Here is a 21743-nt window from a genome sequence, read left to right as displayed (position 1 = left end):
TACTCTGAAGTAGCATAAAATGGAAATACTCAAATAAAGTAAAGGTACATTAAGTACACTTCTTAAAGAAAAATACATGGTTACTTTCCACCACTGTACAGGATAATGGTAAATACTAAAACATGAATACTATACTGTAGAGTAACACAAGTAGACAAGACTCATGAAGGCAGCAAGCTAACAGAGTTTACTCTGTAAACTAACATTTACAGTGTAAACAGGAGTATTTTTCTGAAGTTTGCTAACATTAGCCACGATTAGCTACTAGTCATAGCAGACCAAGTAAGACTGTAGCAGCAAAACCCCTGAGTGTGTACTGAATTGAACACGGGTGAACTATTGCTTATGAATTCAACTTTTCTTTGATAAGAGGAATGATGTTTTATTTCTTTTTTCTCTAACTAAATGAGGCTATAGGGAATAACTATTAAACTAAAGACAACGCCGAAGCTAAGGCTTTTGGACAGTATGCTGTTAGCAAGTTATTAAAGCATATTAAAGCTGCAATATTCATGAATTACATGTCGAATTATTTTTGTACAATCACTTCTCCAGCCTATATATAAAAGCTAACTTTAATGAAGCACTCAACTAGACCACTACAGTCTGGGTGAACACACCCAGGATATAATAAACTTAGCTTGGTTAAACCATTGGAGAATGTATTCATTTAGTTGTATTGGTAATTTGAGTTAAGAAAAGGGGAATCACCACAGTCATTAAGAGTCATCATCAGGCTTGTGTATGTCTCTTCATACTTTCATAGCAATTTTATTGAATAGTTGGAGATATTTCACTTTTGGCTACAGTGTTGGACCAACAACTGGCGACTAACATTGCCAGCTCAGAGGAATGCTGCCAATTTTGCTTAAAAAATTAAAAAATTAATATTTTGTGAAAATTAATGTTGGCTATTGGTACAGCAGACTTTACTGGGTGGTTTCAGCCTGTAGATAAAGCTTGTTGCCGACTTCACACCAAAGAAAACAAAATTGATAACTGAATGACAATAGTTTGTTTTAATGAATATAAAAAGAAATTTACACAATAGTGATAGTGAACCAGTGAAAACGTAAAGTCCACAAACATGACGTTCTATTCCAGTGTCCCATCAACAATCATCTCCTCAATTAAATATCAATCTCTTGTAAACATATTACATGTGAAGGTTATTCTCTAAAAGCCATTATTGTATAAAGACAGATGCAGATTTCAAATAATTGAGTATAATTAAGAAAGTAAAAATTAAGAGAAAGAGTTTGTCCGGACAAAACTGAAGAAAATAATGATCATTAGCAGGAATAACTTATTTTTTATTAGGACCTTGACCAGAATGAAAAGGGATAGTAAACCAAACAATGCTTTCATTTTTTTTCCTCATGAGTCAAAATAAAAAATAAAAGTCCCACAAAAAGCAAAACATTTGAGGACTATGGCAGCTCTAAGCTGATGATTCTCTCAGCAGCTGGACTCCACACAGACTACAGTGCAGTTATAGCCGGTGGGAACAATCAGTTATGTAACAGCACAAGTTCAATCACAACTTGTCCTTGATTAATAATAAGCGCTGCTACAAATGGTGTTCGATTGTGCTCTTACAACATCACGAGTACTGTTATCAACTACGACCGACAGTCCTAACCCTCAGGCAGAAGATATCTTCAAGATGAAGGGCACTACCTGGACCGGCGGTCTTTTCTGTTCTTGTCTAGGCTTTTGTCCATGGTCTTTTCGTTGTCCCCCCTGCATTTGGGGCAGTACCACTTGCCCTTGGGCTTGTAGGTCAGTCCCACACAGGAGAAGTGGAACCACTCGATGGGGCACTGGTCATTGTCGCAGCCAATCATCTCACCATAAGACACCTGCTCACAGAGACAGTAGGTGGGCTCGTTAGGGTCGATGGCGAATTCGACCGGCGAGGCATCCCGTTCCTGTTTGGACTTGCGCTTCTTCTTCTTTGCAGACTTGGACTTCTTTTCCCGGGGAGGAGGGATGGACAGCTCCTCCGAGGGGTCGTCCACCAAAGACCCGTTGGCCGACGCGTGGCTGGAGTCACGGCTCTCGCTGTTGCGCTGGCGCCGCGGGCGCCGGGTCGAGGTGCGCTCAGGTGCTGGGGGGTCTTGGATACTGGAACGCCTCTCTGTGGTGAGCCGCTCGGACTCACTGGGCTCCTGGAGGCACAGGGAGTGGGAGTCCATCTGGCGGGAGCGATTCTCCACCAGCTCTGTCATCTGGGTCACTACGTGGATCTTCTCGTCACCCAGCTCCTGGCTGATAATGAGCGCCCGCTGCAGCTGGATCTGCAGGCGCTTTCTCTGAGCTGCATCCTGCTCACCTTTGTACTTCTCAAACACTTCATCCACTTCCTTCAGCACCTCTGCAAAGTACAGAATACAAAGACAAATTAATCAAACTGAGCATAAAGTGTGATCATTTTGTTATCAGTGTAAGCTGCCTAGATTTTTGCTATTTGTAAAAAAAAAAAAAAAAAGCTAAAAATCTAAATGCATACTGTATTGAGAATGAGAATTAGTTACTTTTTAACAGCATCATTTCAAAATGAAAAAAAACATTTTCAATTTTTTTTTTAAAATGCAACACTGATTAAAATCCCACAATTAATATGTACAATGTTATCTGAAAAAAATTAAACGTGAGTGAAGTATGTTTGTTATAATGTCTGAGTGTCTGACTAGGAATAGCGAGAATAAAGAGAACGAAAACTACACAAGATTGGCTCCATGCTTGACATTTTTTTTATACATTTTTTAGAGACCAGTTGGAATTTCCTCCATGCTGTATCTGGCTTCAAGTTTTGAGCAGACATTTTAAACTTTTTTTGAAGTGAAACTGAAGTTGGACATGTTGGAAGCAGAGCCTGGAGGGGGAGACTAAGCCGCAGTGAATTCCTGCCTACAGGAAATGACGCCAGTCCGATGTTGAAGGGGGTTGCCTAGACTAGGAGCTATCCGGCTCTGCGGTTCACGCTCGACGGAGCAGAGTGGTGGGGAAGACATCGCACTGGTCTGCGAAGACGTGTAATCTCGCTTAAAAATAATTTTAAATTAAGTCGTGTTAACTCAAGCGATGTATGTCATTATCTATTAGCTGGTGTCGTGGAACTTCTTGGGAACGGAGGCTATTTTACGCCGCTGTTCACCCTGCGTCAACAAAAAGCAACAATGAGAATTGTTTTCCTGTACTGTAGGCTTTTGTTAACAATCGTCTGCAATGCTAACTACCTAAACCTTTGGCTCCAGAGTCACTAATAATTGTCATCCGCTAATTATTGCACCTAACTCACCCACAACAAGGCGAAAATGAACTGTTAAGCAGCGCTCTTTCGTATGCCGAATGTAACACCAGCTCACATTGAAAAACGGCAGTGTTGTGTTAACCATGGTCATTGGGCAAACGTTCATACGTCAATGAACACAATTTACCGTCTTCTATACATCTTTTATCTACGTTGTGGGCTTCGACGTACGTTAAATACACCAAGCAGTGTTTATTTCAAATAAACGACCAGGTTTATTCATTGTTTTCCCTGGTATTTGGCACAATTATCCTCCGCGGAAACACCGTGGTGGGCGGCAATGTGTAGTGTGAACCTATTGAAAAAGTTGAGATTTTAATATTACATATTGCGAGTTTTTGGATTATATCAACGCCGAATTTGCCAGTGGACACCGAGTATTCATAACAGATCTGTATTCGGTCACAATGTATATGTACGTTTGCTGAGAGAAGGAAATATCAAATTGCAGAATTTTCTCAATGAGTTTGGTGTCACACACAAAACAGGACGTACCCGGGCTATGCTAGCTGTCGATTGGCTGACTTGTTTATTTAACAGTTGGCTCATCAGTATAATTTCTCACATTTTACCCGGACACATAACTGTTTATCGAAGTAGATACGAACAAGGGGCGCTCGGTTTTTGCAAAATGGGAACACAAGCCTCGCGTCTGCTCCACCATTGCAGCCCATCCTCTTACACTGCCGTTAATGTTTGCCAGTTTTATACACGCATTTGTAATCATTGATAAAAACGTTTACACACAATACCTTGATACTTTGCATCAATTTCGCGAAGCAGGGAAACATTTCTTTGTATGTCCAAAGGTAGGGACTCCACACATTCCAGATAATCCTCCACATAGTTGACCAGTTGTTGCGACTTTTCGGCATTTGGATAGTGATGGCCTAACATCGTCTCTACGATGCATAGAGGCACTAAAAGAATATGGAGGAAATGTGAAAAATATACAGTTAAAATCAAATGCTTGGCGACTTTGCAGCTTGTAGGGCAGTTCCAGGCAGCAGTTCACTTCAAACAAAACTCAAACCACTGCGCATGCGGGAGTATTTTCCTTTTATGGTATTGTACAGTTTCCTATCATCTGTCGTCATCGAAGGCGGGGCCAGGTGGATTTGCAGCATTGGGATTGGTAGAGAGTGACCCAATTATCATAACATTTTCCCGGGAAATTAAACCAATGGGGAAACTGAAAACACGGTGCTGCCGTAGTTCAGAAGGAGACCAAATTTGACCTTTTGTTTTGATGCTCTTGTTTCATATCATATCAGAGCAGAGCAGCAGCAAAATTAAAGACCCAATTAGTAATATTTTGACCATATGAATGTGACATTCATTCACATATATCATGAAGAGTGTACGTACTGATTTCAATCAGCATCTTTGTGTTTTGTGGCCAGTCAGAATTCAAAATATAAACCTGTTTTTCTGTAATTTTTACATACACTGTTAATGTCCACGGCCTTTAACATCCAAACATAATTACTTAGAGTTACCGTTAGGAGCAGCTGAAGGATCCAATCCTCTCTGAAGGAATCTTTGAATTTTTTTGTTGTTTTGCTGCCATTTTGTCTACATTTTGAAAAAGAATTTGGCCTTAAAGTAAAAATATAAGACCAGTAAATTCTCCATATGTCTTCATATTTTATTTCATATATGTCTTGGGGAGTATTCTAGCAATTTTTTATGGTAAAAATCAAAGCAGCAAAGGCTGGGTCAAGCTCCAAAAAGCCTTCTCACAATGCAAGTACATATTGCCTTTCGTTAGATACTCCATGCCATGTTTGATAAGCCAAATTTAACATAACACCAGGGGCTATTTATTTTTCTCAGACTGTAGAAAATTGTAGTAAAAGACTAGTAAACTGACGTTGACATGTAAATATGTAGAAGTGCCTCTTTAAAATTTGTATTAGATGCACAGTTCATTCATACTCAGATCGCCTGCTGAGATGAGTTTTGTGACGTAGTTCTGATAATTATTAAAATTCAATAACAACAATAATAATAATAGTTTTCCTGGTTCCACTTTGTCCTCAGTAATTTCAGGCTGTTTTTGTGAGAGTAGTTGTAACTTCATTTTTTTGCAAAGTGGTTGTAAATGCAACTAAATAATACGATAAAAAAAGCAACCAGGAACGTGATAGGGCACCTATTTGGATGGAGGTGAGAAAAAAGGACTCCTATGACAGTGCACAGGTTCGTTCTTTAGGCTGCTTATGTTAGACAAGTTCATAATGTCACTGGGAACCCCCCTCTTGCGTGTGTACAAGTCTGAGTTATAGCCCTAATGGAGTGAGGACATTTTGGGAAACGTCCGCCTTTAGTTGTGATGGTTGATATTAGGGTAAGGAGCTAGGGAATGCATTATTTCAATGAGTGTCCTCACAAGGATAGAAATACAAGTGTGTGTGTGTGTGTGTGTTTGAGAGATAGAGAGTTTGGGTAATGACTAATTTCTTCTTTCTGTATCACATCAAGTCAGGAAATCTCCTCAGTGTTCTGTCTACTGATAACAGTAACAGCAACATTAAAACTAATCATATTACCATTATTACATGTATAGCAGTTTACTGCCAACACCACTGGTGCACATTTCTAGGTAATTTGCAGTTAATTACAGTGTTGCTCTAAAGCTTGTGAACCTTTTAGAATTTTCTTTATTTCTGCAGAAATATGACCTAAAACATAATCAGATTTCACACAAGTCCTAAAAGTAGATAAAGAGAACCCAATTAAAGAAATGAGACAGAAATATTATACTTGGTCATTTATTGAGGAAAATTACCCAATATTTCGTTTAAACGTTTCCGGTAACTGTTGATCAGTCCTGCACTTTGCCTTGGAGGAATTTTTGCCCATTCCTCTGTACAGAACAACTTCAGCTCTGGGATGTTGGTGGGTTTCTTCACATTAACTGTTTGCTGCAGGTCCTTGCACAGCATTTTGATAGGATTAAGGTTGGGACTTTGACTTGGCCATTTCAAAACATTAACTATATTCTTCTTAAACCATTCTTTGGTAGAACAATTTGTATGTTTAGGGTCATAGTCTTGCTGCATGACCCACGTTCTCTTGAGATTAAGTTCATGGACAGATGTCCTGACATTTTCCTTTAGAATTGGCTGGTATAATTCAGAATTTATTGTTCCATCAATGATGGAAAGCCATCCTGGCCCAGACGCAGCAAAACAGGCCCAAACCATGATTCTACCACCACCATTTTTCACAGATGGGATGAAGTTCTTATGCTGGAATGTCGTGTCTTCCATTCTGCAAACACAACACTTCACGCTTAAACCAAAAAAAAAAAAATTCTATTTTGGTTTCATCCATCCACAATACATTTTTCCAGTAGCCCTCTTGCCTGTCTACACGATTTTGCACAAACTGCAGATGGACAGCAATATCCCATTGACTGAAAACACCTGGCTCTAATTTAGCCTTCACATTCACTGCTATTCCTAGAAGTCCGACTACTTTTACCACTCACAAATATTTAATATTGGATAATTTTCCTAAATAAATGAGTATAAAGTATAATATTTCTGGGTTCTCTTTATCTACTTTTAGACATTTTGTGAAAGTCTTGTGTTTTAGGTCATATTTATCCAGAAATACAGAAAATTCAAAAGGGTTCACAAACTTTAAAGCACTACTGTAAGTTATCTGGATGCAAATTATATGGAGTACACCAGGGGCTTTTGGGACCCCTGGACATCTGGGGTCCCAGAGCAGTAGCCCATTTTCACAGTTGGTAGTCCAGCCTTGCTAATACTGCTTCAGGCCTATTAATACTGGTGCTATTTGTACTGCAATGCCTGAGATTAAGGACAGTAATGTAATGACCTGTCCAGGTTGGATTTCCTTTTTGCTGTTTTGCTGACACTTTGGAGTTTATGTTCTCAGTGCCTTGTACAAGGAAGCCTAAAGCCACTTCCAGTAACATATATGTTTTAAAGGCAGTTGCAGTGTGTTTATGATAAATATAGCACTCAATTACAGGAGCAAAATACACATGAACAAATCAACAAGATAATTCTGGTGTGTGTGCAGCGAAGCTAGTGTGGCCCCGCTTTCGTTTTTACTCTAAGGGGAAAAAAAACATGCGACCTGCCCTCCAGTTTTTGGCAATGTGTTCCCTCCCTGCTGTCACATCGGTTTCGTTTCCTCAGTATTGATATCAGTTTGAAAGTTTAGAAGAATCATTAGCACCAAAGAATCAAGGCTTCCGGTTAGCACTTTCAAAATAAAATCGCCAGAGCGTGCCACGGTGCCCGTTAATATACTGTACATGACTCATAACACCTTATTCCAGATTATGGTGATAGTTTGGTTATCCTCTCTCACCACCTCCTCTCTCACCACCTCTTTTTCTTCTTTAATTAAAACATTAAAGTACCAAATGAGGGGTACTTGTAATGTTGTTTAGTAAATTTAAGGTGGATAATGCCTTTAATTCCCCTTAATCAACGCAGAAAACCCATTAAAACCCTTAACTATATAGAAAGTTGAATTTGTTACTTACAATTTGAATGAATTTGCAAAAAAAATGGATTGTAATTTTATTTTGTACAATTTTAGGTGTCTTAGCCCTTATAACCCATTTATCCATGCAGCAAATACATTACAAACCCTATCACAGGCTATGAATATATCCATTAATTTACCGCAAATGTCAGGAAAACCTATATACCTGAATATTGAATAAGAATCCCTTAAAATAGGGTAATGAATCTGTATATAAAAAAATTCAAGTCCCAAACATAAAAGTTTTCGATAATTAGGAATGCTTTTATGTGAAATCATACTCTTCCGGTCACGTTCTCGGTGCCTTTGTCAGCTTGACGCGGCTGTTTAAGAGTGGAAACTTGGTGCTGTTGTTGAACATTGAGCGAGTGTCGCGAGTTCAGCAGGACCGGTAGTGTCAGTCAGTCAGCACCTGTCACCATGAAAAGGAATGCTGTGTTTATTTTTGTAGCCTGCTGTGTTGTCTCAGGTAAGACACAAAACCAAAAACATTCAGAGTTTTTTTCCGCATTTTAGTACGATAATTTTTTTGTACACAACCAGTTTTGCTCCAGTACATTAATACGTTTTATAAGACGACAGAATGTTGTTGCTTGACGTAGTGACTTATGTCAGAACTAGGAATATAATTTTATTGCCGCTTTCAACCTGCGGGTAACAGAGAGTCTTTGTATGTTTTTTTGATTCGGTGTGTAAGTGAGATATGAGATGTTTTCATGTGACCTCACCGTGACTTCCTGGATAGTTTAGGGAACAGAAATTTCCGCAGTCTTTTTGTAGGTTTGCAGGTCTAAGTCACATGTCTGCTGGCAGAACATGGCAGTTTTTTGTTTTTTTTTAAATAGGATAGAATGAATCTACGACTTGTGTTGAAGCCCAAACTCAGTGTTGAAAACAAGTTAACATAAGCATTTGATTTCATCTAAGTTTGATTAAATCAAATAAATTACTCCAAAATAGATGTTAAATCATATTGTCCTTTAAAGGATTATGCCTTACGAGAAATATTCTTAATTTGTTTTCACTTGGGTGGTTGTTTACTTAAGGCCGACCACTGGTTGCAGGCCTTGGTTTGTATTTACTCATTTATTACTGCTTAAAATCCCACATCCATCTGCCTGGCTCAAGCTGAGCATAATCAGTAACAAGAGAGTGGTAACCTAACACTTTTTAATGTCAGCCATCTGTGTATAAAGACCAGTCAGCTGTTCTATCTGAATCCTAAAATGGGACGTTTCAGTGACCACTGCCTGAACCTGCAGATAAGCTGTGTACTGAAAACACATCGCAAAGTGTCATAAATGTGTTGCGGACTTGTGTACTGAGATAAATATGGCAATAGCAGCTGACGTCAGCATGAAAAGCAGTCAAGCTATTAAACTATGTCAAACTGATCTTTTCACTATGTTTGTTTGAAGGGCTAAGCTACTCACAGCTCAACATTAAATATGTACTTATCAGTATCTTTTACATAAACAATGGATTACATTACTTTCTGTAATATAAAATAGTTCACTTGTATTTACAAACCCCCAGAAAAATATCACCCAACTGTGCAGTTACCTTTAGCACTATGGTTTTTCTTAGCTTATTTTAGCTCATTGTGTGGTTTAACAGCCCAGAAATTATATAATCAGATACATTTCCAGCAGCAGCAGGCAGCTGTTTTCTGTGAGAAAGCTTTAATGGAACCACTGTACACTACATGCCCAGCACCAAACAGCAGACAGACAAGGTTCGTGACCTGTTGGTGAAGAACATCTAGCAGCTAAAGAAGCAAGTGTTTTTCTCATTGGTTGGTGGAGACCAAAACAAAGCTAAAAGGAGAAAACTGGACTAACACTCACCAGGGGAAACAACTCCAAACTAATGATAATGTTGCTCCAAGTGTGTTTGATGTGTAAATAGGCAATTGCTCGCTAACCTGTTAACCGTAGCAACTGTATTTAAGCCGATACTCTGTCAGATGTCGAGTCTGTTCCAGTGCTGTCAAGTTGCCAAAAATAATCAATTAATACAGTTTTAAATTTAAGATTATTAAGTTAGAGGGTATGAATATTGAAATGGATTTGTTTCTCCTTCCCTGTCTTTTTGACTGAAGCACTGTCATTGGCTGAAGATGAAAAGAGGTCCAAACCTTCTGCAACCTTGTCCCCTGCGGAGGAATTTAACGTCTCATCAGCCACCACTCCAAAGCCTACAACCACCACCCCAAAGCCTACAACCACCACCCCAAAGCCTACAACCACCACCCCCAAGCCTACAACCACCACCCCCAAGCCTACAACCACCACCCCCAAGCCTACAACCACCACCCCCAAGCCTACAACCCCCAAGCCTACAACCACCACCCCCAAGCCTACAACCACCACCCCCAAGCCTACAACTACCACCCCCAAGCCTACAACCCCACCTCCTCCTGAACCTACTCCCTCCACCAACTTGACTGTAGGAAACTATACCATAACGAAAGAAGGAAACGTGATTTGCCTGAAGGCTCAGATGGCACTGCAGATCAAATTGGCAACACCAAAGGTACATTTCATTAGTCACAATAGACAAAACAAGAGCCCCAGCAAAGATAGGCCAAAGGTCTAGCTAATTTTGTGTAGCATATTCTAATCTTAAAATTTTATTTAAGGTTTTATTAAGCCATTTAGGAATTTGATAACATGAATAGAACTTTCTGCACAAGTCTCTGACTCAGCTTTTAACAATGCAATTGTCAGCATCCTATTTTCAGGAATTGAGAAAATCCCTTCACACAAGATTTAATTTCCTCATTGTGGTGGGCTCGATGACAGCAGAGGGTTAAATGTGCATCATCTGTGTGTCACAACATAATTGTTTATCCTACGTGACAATACTGTTTCTCTAAAGAAACACTGTAGATGCCATGGTAACCTCTGGGACATTCTGATAAAAGGTGGCCATCCAACTGCCTGATTTCTCTGTTTATATCTTTCAGAGCAATGGAACCTTCATTGTTCAGCCAATGTTGACCAAAGTGGGTGGAAGTTGTGATGCAACCACGGCCAACCTTACCCTTACCTTCAAAGAGGGCTCCATCAGTTTCATGTTCAACAAGGTAACTTTGATTTCCTAAATATGACAATATAGTGTTGAACGCTATTGATGGGGGAGGCAACGAGGTCAGTCCTTGTTTTTGCAATACCTTATCTTTGACCTACTCAATGGATTTGGCATTTAAATTAAAGTCTCAAGCAATTTAATAGTGCAGCACTGACAGAATAAACCCATTCAGTCTTTTGATGAATAACAAATTGTTTGACTAGTAACTTCATGTAGGAACTGGAATCAGAGAGAACTTTTAAAAAAGGGAACTGTAGTTGACAGGCCTGTTCTAAGAGCATGTGACATGTGACAAGGATACTGCATCACAAGGCCTCACTCTGCAAAGCTTGTGTGATTCATTTAGTGTTTTTCTAAGTGACACTCCAGATGAATTGGTTGTGAATGTTAAGGGAGCTTGGTGAAGCCTAACGTCAATGTATCATTGTAAAGCTAACTACACAACCCAGGTATAATTGCATAAACAAACACAGCTTGGTAACCTTATCTCACACTAATTATATTTGCAAATGTCCAGTAACCCCAGCTGGTGCATTAACCAAGGTCCACAAAAGAAAGATTTGTGAACTAAGGTTAGGATTGAATAGTATTTTACTCAATGTAAATCCAGTCTCAAATCTGCTCTAGTGCTCCAAAAAATGATAGTTGTCATGATTCATTAATCTGCTGATTATTTTTCTTGATTAATCATTTAATGTACAAAATGTCAGAAATTGTGAAAAAAACACCCTTCACAGTTTCTTCTTCACGTCTTGATTTGTCCGACCAATAGTCCAGAAGCCAAAGAAATTGAGTTTAATATGATTTTTTTTTTAAAGCAGAGAAAATCAGAAAATCATCACAATGGAAAAGCAGACACTAATGAATATTTGGCCTTTTTGCTTGAAAAATAAGAAAAGATTAATCACTTATCAAAATGATACATTTTTTGTAAGCTAGCTATCAGTGATGGTTTAGTAGCCTAGAAAGAGCGATAAGCAACCTCAAATTTTAGCTCTACAGAGAGCCCTGACATCATAGCCACTGATCCCCTAGCTTTTGTAACTCAATACAGTTTCTCACTGAGGGTTGCTTTCATTTTTGTTTCTGAAAAAGTTAGAGTGTTCCAGAGGCCTACTGTCCCAAGATAAGTATTTATAACAGCACTTGCTATTAAAATTCAAACCCTTTCTGTCTTAACAACACAAGGATTAATTTGTTAGCATCAAAGGAAAAAAAACACCAAAAAAAGCTGCACAGTACTGTTGATCGATTTCATTATGTTGATCATATCAAATTTCAATGTGATTTTCATACATCTGTAACAGAACCCAGAGGTTCTGGTTTCACTGAGTGCCTCCTTTATTTAACTTATAATACGTAACACTGTTTACGTTTAGCTTTCAAAAGTATTAAAGTACAAAAATTATAAATATTCAAAAATATTTTAAGACATTTAAAGAACTACAATTTATGTGTCAGATAATGTATTTATAGCTGAATAAAATGGTCTTTGCTATTGTAAAAAATATATAAGATTGAAGATTTGTTTAATTCTTATTCCAGGTATTTTATCAATTTTAAACCAGTAGTCAGAAACTTAACCTTCTCAGCACCATAAATGACAGAATATTTAAGAACCAGTTTAGAAAAGAGGTTCACCTGAAAAAGATGTGTCGATACATTAGAAGTAAAACCTCAAATACTATCTAGCTAGCTAAATAAATTTATATAATATAATTATAGTTATCTTTGTTTTTACTAGTTATGAATTTTTTTCTATTAAATAAATACATGTTTTTCTTGTTTGTGTAAATTATGTCTAATATATGGCACTAATGAAATAGAAGATTACATGTTTCCTTATTAAATAAACACTTTTTTTCTGTTTTGGTAAAGAATGTGTAATATATGAAGCTAATTTCGTCATGAGTTAACAAAAAAAGCTGGTAAAAAGCTTGCATTGCTTGAATAAAGTAATTGTTTAAAAAAAATAAATAACCTTAATTATTCATTCAGTTATGAAAAATGTATCCTATATTAATTTATATTTATTGTGATAAATTGGAACCTAAGATACTTTTTAAATGTATCAAATTTAAGTGGACCACTACATATTGCTAGTATTGTAAAAGTCACACTAAACATATTTTATCAGTATGTATTTCTAGAAATATATTCCATTTATCAATATAAAGTGTTACTTCAATTGAAGCTTTCCTTAACAATTTTCTGAATTTAAGAAAAACACACACACACACACACACACACACACACACACACACACACACACACACACACACACACACACACACACACACACACACATAGGAGTTAACTGAAGAGACTGACCTTGACAGGAAGATGAAAGAAAACCTCATGACACCTCTACATGTGTCATGTAGAGTTGTACAAGTACAATGAAAATAAATGAATCATTTTTGGAACCTATCACAAAAACAATCCTTCATTTTTGCCAAATACAACTATAAAACAAATTTCATGTGGTTCATGTGTCAAGAATGAAAGAACATACATAGACCCTATGTATACAATAAGATGAAAATATAATCACCAGGATCTGGATATGTACACGGGCTATCGACAAGAAAAGATACAGCATATAGGTTGCACCATGAATATATACAGAAAGAAGCTCTCTGTCAGAACAGATCTCTTCTCTTCCTCTGACAGCACAACTACCTCATGTTCTGCCTGCTGGGGCCAGTGGAGAAGAATCTTTTGTCTGTTTTAAGAGGGGGAAAAAAAGAAAAAGGCTGAGAAAGTAAAATTCTCTTACTCAAGTACAGTTAACTTTTAAATGCTGTTGGACAGCATTATATTTCCAGCTAATTGCATTTGTGTATTTAACACATGACCGAAATTGTTAATAACCAGAAATTCCCAGTGCTTTTAAACCTCCATATGTAATACTTTGTAAACTAAGTTCTTTTTGAGGATTTTATGGACTTACACATAAAATATTTAACAATTATTGTTTTACTAACTCAGGCATTTCCGGGTAACTAGTGTTACTTTGACTTTTCTTTGCTTCTTTTTAAAATCTACTTGTAGTTACCTTTTAAGGATGACAGGTGAAGATGCCCGTTTTAGTTTTACTCAGTCTGTGCGATCAACGTTGGAGGCAGTTTTCCTTTTAAAGACGTATTCTTGCAGTTGATGGTATAAGGCAAAATAATCTATGATATCAGGTGAAGAGAAGACACATTTTTCAACAGTGCCATAAAATGATAGCAATGACAGGATTTAGCCACATTTTCACACATGCATAGAACAAATCAGGCTTCCAGCACGGATCGGGCAGCAACAGTAACTTTTTAGCACTCACTGTCCTGTTGGCTGAAAGCTAGCAATATGTAGAAGGTTCATGAACTGCTACTACTGAAAAGTTACATAATGTAATTCTAGGTTTCAACATATTAGACCTTTGTCCTTTTGGTCATTGTGGTTATTTTTAAAAAGAACGGCATGTCATAAAAATAATTCAGGTACAATGCATGGCAGAATATACAAATGAATCCTTGGAAGTGTGGTGTTTACATACCTTCAAAACAATCCAGCAGTTCAAAAATGTAATAAATCATTGAAAAATGTATGACGAAATTCATTGCAAAGCTCAGTCAACAATCAGTCTGTATTTGTTTTTGTTTTTTTAATGTAGGCAGATTGCTAGTAAAATGAGGGCGAATGTATAAGGTTAATAACAAAACAGTGATATTTAGTTGAACCGACCAGACAGATTCTGTCTCTATTGCTCAGTAGCCTCAAAGTTCAGAGGAATACATGCTGAAAAAACAGCTATGTCTGTCTTTTTTGTGCTGTAAAGAAATCCAGCAAATTTCCCATCACATTCAACACGCTGGCACTCGATGTAACAAGCAGCATAGAAGATAATAGTCTGCCAACATTCTCAATCATGGTCTTGTCTGTTCATCTAAATTAAAATCGAAACCTCCCATTTAATTACAGTAAGGATTTAAAAAGCTGCATAGAGCACTCTGACTACCCAGTACCACTGGACAACAAGCGTGTAAAAACCTGTTTTATTGTCTTATATTTCCTCAGGACACTGCTAAAAATACTGTCTACGTTAATACTCTGTCTTTCGACCTCTTCTACTCCTTCAGTAAAGGAGGTAAGTTGAGAATACTCAAGTTTTTATTCCAGTCTTTACATATGATTTACTGCCATTTTACTGAATAAATTTTAGACTCTTGTAATTGGGTCACTGCATGTGCACTGATATGCAGCTGCAGGTGGGTGTTGTGCAAGAATCGCAAATATTAGCATAGACAAGAAGCATTAAAGAGTAAGCAACTTCCTTGTTTGTGTTGTGTCTGTTTAACTATGTATAGACATCATCAGGAGAATTACTGTTAAGCATGTGATGCTGGTAATAATCAACCTGCTCTCAGTACAATGCAGTCTAACAAGTTTGGTTCCCTATCTGATCATCAGCATTTGTTTTTATGGCAATCATCATAAGAAAATGAGCATTGCTATGTTTGACTGTTGCAGCTAAAGAAAATTACACTGCCAACAACAAGTCCGTGCATCTCTTCGCTGCAAGGGTTGGACACTGCTACTCATGCAAGAGTGAATCACTGTACATGGGGAATGGACTGTACCTGGATGTCATTAAAGACAGGATGCAGGCCTTCAATCTAACAAAGAACGACTTTGGCTTTTGTAAGTGTCCTCATGAAGAAAAATTATCAAGGAGCATTTTTGGCTAAATGCGAGCTTCTCATTAATAACCATCCATTAAATACATTGTTTGATCCATTTATGAAAGAAAGAGGTACTCCTTATACAATTTTATGCAATACCACATGTAAGTACTAATAGAGGTTCTGTATTCAGTAAAAGCACAGAAGTTTCATCAGAAAAATGAATTTAAAGTACAAAAAGTTAAAGTACTTGTTATGCACAATGGCTACGCGTGTCATAATATATATGTTATGTCTTATAAATTAAACAGTAGCATAAAGTACTTGTATTGCAATTGTAATTTTAAAAAAGGACAATATACAATATGCAGTGGAGAAGTTTAAAATTAAAAAAAAATAGAAACGCTCAAGTAAAGTACTTCAAATTAGTACTTGTGTACAGTACGTGAATACATTTTTCAACATGAACGATTTCTAATTTTTTTTTCTTGATCACTGAAGAAAAAAAAACAGAAGAATAGCGGAAAAGACAAGAGGAGAACATCATGTACAAGACTAGACCTATTACATGACTGATAAGCAACAGCTAATTAGAGCAGAACCACCAGAGCATACAACACTAACCACAACGCAGCATATAAAATACATTCAGTTGCCTGATTGATTGCAAAGCAGCATGGGTTTGAGATTCTGAACTGATATCACAGTGCAACAAATTGTTTTAATTCCTTCAAATGAAGTTAAAGGACATACTCTGATCACAGAGAACTCTGAGATTCCTAACAGTGGTTAATGCCATCTAGAGTAACTTTATCATTAGATAATGTATTTCTTATTTGTCGGGGACCAAGTATAATAACTTGAGTTTTGTCTGAGGTTAACAGCAGAACGCTGCTGGTCATCCAGGTCTTTATGCCCCTAAATCATGCTTGACGTTAAGCCAACTGATTCATTGACAAGTACAATTCATTGACAGTGGGTATAATCTGCATGACAATGGAAGATTATGGAGTGTTTCCTATTACTATTGCCTAAAGGAAGGATATATAGGGTGAATAGAACTGTTCCAAGCACAGAACCTTGTGGAACTCCGTGACTAACTTTTAAATATATGGAGGATTTATCGTTAGCGTGCACATACTGAAATTGATCTGAGAATAGGACTAGTCTGACAGCTGGTTGGCTACAGCTTTCTCAAGGATCTTAGAGAGAAAGGAAATGTTAGCCATGGGTCTATATTTGGGTAAAACACCTGGATCAAGAGTAGACTTTTTAAGACGAGGTTTCATTACAGCTACTTTAAAGGACTGTGGTAGGTAGCCTTTTTATTTTTGAGTTAATTCATTAATCATTTTCAAATTGTCAGACAATGTGTAACTTAAACATAAAAATTAAATTTCAAACCGAACTATTAGATTGATCATTGTCTTCATTCATTCACTGATATTTGACATCTTATTAGTCCCTACAAAATTGGTCACATTAAACAAATAATATATTGTTTTATATATGTTGTGTTTTGTGTTTTCCAGCTGACTACTGTCCTGCTGACCAGCCTGATTACCGCGTTGCCATTGGAGTAGGAGTGACATTGCTGGTGCTCATTGTTATTGTAGTGGTGGCTTACCTGCTGAGCCGCAGGAGGAGGACCGGTGGCTACCAGACTCTGTGAGGTGGGCCGGTCGGTGGGTTATAAGAGATCAAGTAGTGGTCACTCCCATTATAAACCAAAGTCTGTGAGGCTGTGATGCTCTTTCTCAGGGGCTAAAGATCACTTCCAAAAAAGCCTAACCTTTTCTGTCCTTTTATGTCTTGGTTTACCTTATTTACTGTTATGAACAGTTTTATCTGGAGGTTCCGTAGTATGGACGCTGGAGCTAGCCACTTTTTAAAGTTCTTCAGTGTAATCAATAAATAAACTGATTAATTTAAAAAAAAAAAAAAAAAAACGCGATAAATTGATTAGTAAAAGTAGCACTTAAAAGTTGTATTGACGAGTTCAAAGAAAAAATAAATTTTGAGATCATTAAATTTCTTGATTAGTCCTTCTGTTCTGACTCTTAATGCTGAAATCGAATTTTAAATTGGAATCAAAAAATACATTTTTAAAAGGCATTTAAATTTCACTTATCCCATTTACTTATTTATGTGTATTTCAAATTCCATTTCACACCTCATTAATTTTCTGCTTTAACATTTAGAGTTGTGATCGATGAAACAATGCTTCTCTATTTAATTTAAGGATTTTTAAGCAGTGTGTCACCTAAATCCAAAGTCCAACCCACAGAGCAGCAGACGGAGCTTTGGCCTTGGACTTTAGATTTTACTCCCAGTTGACACACAGCTTAAACAGCTTTAGACTGAATTAAAGCACTAAAACACAAAATTAATTAATTGATATGATAGGCAGACATGTAAGTAAATGGAATAGCAAAAAGTAAAATTTAAAAACCACAATTAATTTGTAATTTCATTTTAAAACTCGGTTAGTAATTCATTATTTAAAGACACAACAAGGAAACAGAATTATTAATTGTAAAATTTAAAGATAGATATGTTTTTTTACTTTGAGTTTAATAATGCATCATTTCAATACCAATTTAATTCATCGATAGCATTTGTATTATTATTCCAATGGCACACTGCAGAGTCCATACATATGGGATTTCAAAAGCCAATAAAAAACAAAATTTTCTAAATTCAACATGCCAGTAGCCAATTTTTATACTCTATGAGAATTTTTATGCGAGAGGATGACACAAAGTTACAAGAATTCAACCCCAGAATGTTACTCTCATCAGGGTGGACACTAAAAGTGATGATACTAATAATGACACATGTATTCAAACTGACATTATGCATACGTGTGTAAAAACTGACCAAAATGTGTCATCATAATCAGTTCAGGTTCATGTTTTTTACAATAGACACCCAGAGTATTAGCGGTCAGTGCTGTGATAATGATGTAATTTTATATTCAATTTTTGACAAGAGGCTAATAATGGTTCCTTTTATGAGTCTAACCCCACATTATACTCTCACTGACCAGTGGAATCATGACGTAAAATAAAATGAAGTCAGAAATCACCACCTGTTCTACATAAATAATATACATCTTTTCCCCACAAATACAGTTAAAATTTTCCTTCATTGTGTCAAATGTTTTTGTTATTCTTCTGTTTTTTAAAGACTCAAATCTTGTGTATTCTGTCATCCAGGGATTTTATTTTTAAAAGAAGGGAAGTTATCCAACCACTAACATTACAGGTCATTATACAGTATGTTTGCATTATTAATCAACCCAAAGGGGAAAATTAAAAGGATGTTTTTAAGGGATTATTTCTACTTCATCAACATTAATTGCACTGATTGCTGTTCCAACTGATTACCTTTGACTTCTTAATACTATATGCAGCGGTACTGTGCTTTTATAGAAATGCGTAGATTTCTATAAAAACACAGCATCAGACTAACTGACCATGTGGGTCAGTCTGATCCTGATTAGATCTTTTAAAGGGTTTTACATTTATCACATCTCGAGAGTCCATCTCTCCTTCCCCACCAAGTCTACTCTGATATGTTTTACTGCCCTAAAGGAATACTTTGACATTTTGGGAAATATGCTTATTCTTTTCTTTTTCTTTGCAGCTGTTTCTCCTTGTTTCCAGTCTTTATGCTAAGCTACGCTAACTGTCTCCCAGCTCCAGCTGCATATATCGTATCATTGACAGATATGAGAGTGGTATCGATCTTCTAATCTAACTCTCAACAAGAAAGCAAATTAGCTGTTTGCCAAAATGTTGAACTATTCCTTTAAACATGCAAAACTGACACCAAAAGATTGATTGTATTGTGCTTAATTCCAACTGAGTGGTCATTGCAAAACAGATATTTTTGTTAACAGTCTCACCACAATGTCCATTTAGTGGCTGTCAATCATATCGCTTGATCTTCATCAGCCTAAAAGGCGGCAAACTCTTAAAATTCTCATAGAAATCACAAAGTAGAATATCTACGTTACAGTGACAACTGAGCAAACTGAGGTAGGATTGAAAGGTCAGCAACAGCCACTAAACAAACCCTGTGGTGAGATCATTTTCTCAACTGCTGTTTCCAAGGTCAAGAATAAACTTCGAACCTTAGATATTATGCAGCATTCATGTACCAGACGAAAATGAAAGAATCACAAATTGAGCACACAAGTAAAAATAAACAAAATGAATATGGAGTCAAAGTGTCAGTTCATCCAAATTACAGAGAGACTTATTGTCTCAACTAGCTCTAGTGGTATCTAACCATGCAGGTGGTTTCCATTTTATGACGTCAGCTTCTGAAACATCTGCCGTTAATACAACAGAGGTGAATGAAATTTTTTTTGTGCTCCTCAAAGCATTGAAAAATGTCATCCAAAAAAAATGAATAGTAGCTTTTATTTCCAGAAACCATGTCTTGATTACTTAGTATAATGCACAGACATAGCTGTCAACAGTTTTTATAGGGACTACTTTATCCATGAGAAAGTAGTTCTGGTGAAAACTGTTGTCAGGCCTGTCTGTAAATTATCTGAGTAACCAGGATATTGTTTCAGGAGAAACAACCTGGTGAAGAGTTTTTCAAATGTAATTTTTCAGTGACATAAGCAATATTCACCTCCATTGTTTTATTGTGGATACTGAGAACTCAGAGGCAGATCTCCCAAAAGCTGAACAAATAAAAACAAAACTATCTGCATAGTTAGACACCAGAGGAGGGAAATGAAAATATTTATTATTTGTGGTGAACTGGCTCTTTAAGTGCTCTGAAAAGTCTCTGAGAGGTAGGCTAGACTTTTCGACCTTTAACGAATACTCATAGTGCCTTCGTTAATGTAATAAATGATGGCATGATGGGTAGACTGTCTGGAAGTGACTGACTGGAATCAATCATTAACAATCTCTAATGGTGTAAACGTTCCTCCGGTACTGTCAGCTTCTGCAGCAGTTTTAAAGAGTACAGTAGGTGTCGTGTAGTGCAGTTGGAGTTCGTCCATCCATCAGGTGATACTGTGACGTTCGGAAGTGAACAGAAATGAGGGACCTTTCTGTATGTAAAGCTATCCCCACTGTCTGAGCACTTTTACCTGTTGTTAACTTCCTGTGTCAATAAAGATTGATATATTCTTTAGGTGTGTGTCTTTGATCTGCTGCTTTCTATACATTGAATGTGCCAGTGATATTTTTTTTATTAACACTGAAATGAGGCCATTCTGCATTATGTGCACTTTTATTTGTGATACTTTTACTAAAGTTACTGAAGTTAATTGTGTTATTATTCTATATAGTCTTTATTTAATAGGTACAGATATTCAAGACAATAATTACTTCCCAAAGGAAGTAAAGAAAAACACAATGTCAGCGTCAAAAAAATCCCTTTCCCCACCCCTGCATCTCTCAAAGAATTACCCTATACATAAAACAAATAAAAATAGTGATTAAAAAAAACAATTTGGCTTGGAATATTTTAATTTTTTACACTCCATGTATTTTGTACCTTCTTTCCTGTACGTTCATGTTAATCGAATCTCAGTTATAGTCCTCAATGTGTAATTCTTAGTGTGTAATGTCTGTTTTCCTTACCTAATTCCATTTTAAGTCAAATTTAGTTTTATTTAACTAAATGAAACCTTTGTGTTCTCTAAGTCTAAAGTCAGGGTCAAATCTTACATGCTAATATAAAAGTCACAAAATTTTAGGAAGGTGATCTGCACTCACATGACTTTAGTTCAGCTTGCGCACACAGGTCTTTCATCAGACGGATCTATCTGTGATAGAGGAACAATCAGAGTTTATGTAACCGAGAGCCAGATCTAAAACAATATACCTCCTAATAATAATAACCGAATAAGGACACCTAATGTCGTCACTCTATAGAACTGTACAATGACCCACATCATCCTGTTTCAGTAGTTCCCAGCTTGTTTTGCGACCCCTTAAATGGGGCAGTGTGACCCATCATTATCGGCTGCAGCAGGTTATGGCCTCAGTTTGGACATGATTCACCCAGATTGTTTCATTTGAAGAATGAAACAAGAATAGCCTGAGGAGGTAAAATACAGTATTTTAGAAGAAAAATAGGGAAAATGGTCAGAAAGA

The 21743-nt window shown here is 36.9% G+C and overlaps 2 protein-coding genes across 2 annotated transcripts; one reads left to right on the top strand and one right to left on the bottom strand.

Moving 5' to 3' along the window:
* Window positions 1-996: 996 nt before the first annotated feature.
* On the bottom strand, window positions 997-4360 carry ing2 (inhibitor of growth family, member 2). Its single transcript, XM_040140536.1, has 2 exons — window positions 4069-4360; window positions 997-2377 (listed from the first exon to the last, which is right to left on the bottom strand). The coding sequence occupies exons 1-2, from the start codon at window positions 4211-4213 to the stop codon at window positions 1677-1679; spliced, it is 846 nt and encodes a 281-aa protein (XP_039996470.1). The 5' UTR covers window positions 4214-4360; the 3' UTR covers window positions 997-1676.
* Window positions 4361-8207: 3847 nt separating this feature from the next.
* Window positions 8208-20775, top strand: si:ch211-212k18.7 (macrosialin). The gene is made up of 6 exons (XM_040140535.1): window positions 8208-8318; window positions 9951-10384; window positions 10818-10937; window positions 15008-15077; window positions 15461-15631; window positions 17145-20775. Exons 1-6 carry the CDS (start codon window positions 8270-8272, stop codon window positions 17282-17284), a joined length of 984 nt encoding a protein of 327 aa, XP_039996469.1. The 5' UTR covers window positions 8208-8269; the 3' UTR covers window positions 17285-20775.
* The last annotated feature ends 968 nt before the right edge of the window (window positions 20776-21743 follow it).

This window comes from Xiphias gladius, chromosome 12 (assembly GCF_016859285.1).
Source record: "Xiphias gladius isolate SHS-SW01 ecotype Sanya breed wild chromosome 12, ASM1685928v1, whole genome shotgun sequence".
In the NCBI taxonomy this organism is placed as follows: domain Eukaryota; kingdom Metazoa; phylum Chordata; class Actinopteri; order Istiophoriformes; family Xiphiidae; genus Xiphias; species Xiphias gladius.
This window is presented reverse-complemented; position numbering and strand designations above follow the sequence as displayed.

Bases quoted from the DNA above. Each gene is read 5' to 3' on its own strand.
- ing2 (XM_040140536.1), bottom strand. From the start codon at position 4,213: ATGTTAGGCCATCACTATCCAAATGCCGAAAAGTCGCAACAACTGGTC. The intron at 2,378-4,068 runs GTATTGTGTGTA...TGTACTTTGCAG, and splicing joins AATTGATGCAAAGTATCAAG to AGGTGCTGAAGGAAGTGGAT.
- si:ch211-212k18.7 (XM_040140535.1), top strand. From the start codon at position 8,270: ATGAAAAGGAATGCTGTGTTTATTTTTGTAGCCTGCTGTGTTGTCTCA. The intron at 10,938-15,007 runs GTAACTTTGATT...ATATTTCCTCAG, and splicing joins TCAGTTTCATGTTCAACAAG to GACACTGCTAAAAATACTGT. The intron at 15,632-17,144 runs GTAAGTGTCCTC...TGTGTTTTCCAG, and splicing joins AAAGAACGACTTTGGCTTTT to CTGACTACTGTCCTGCTGAC.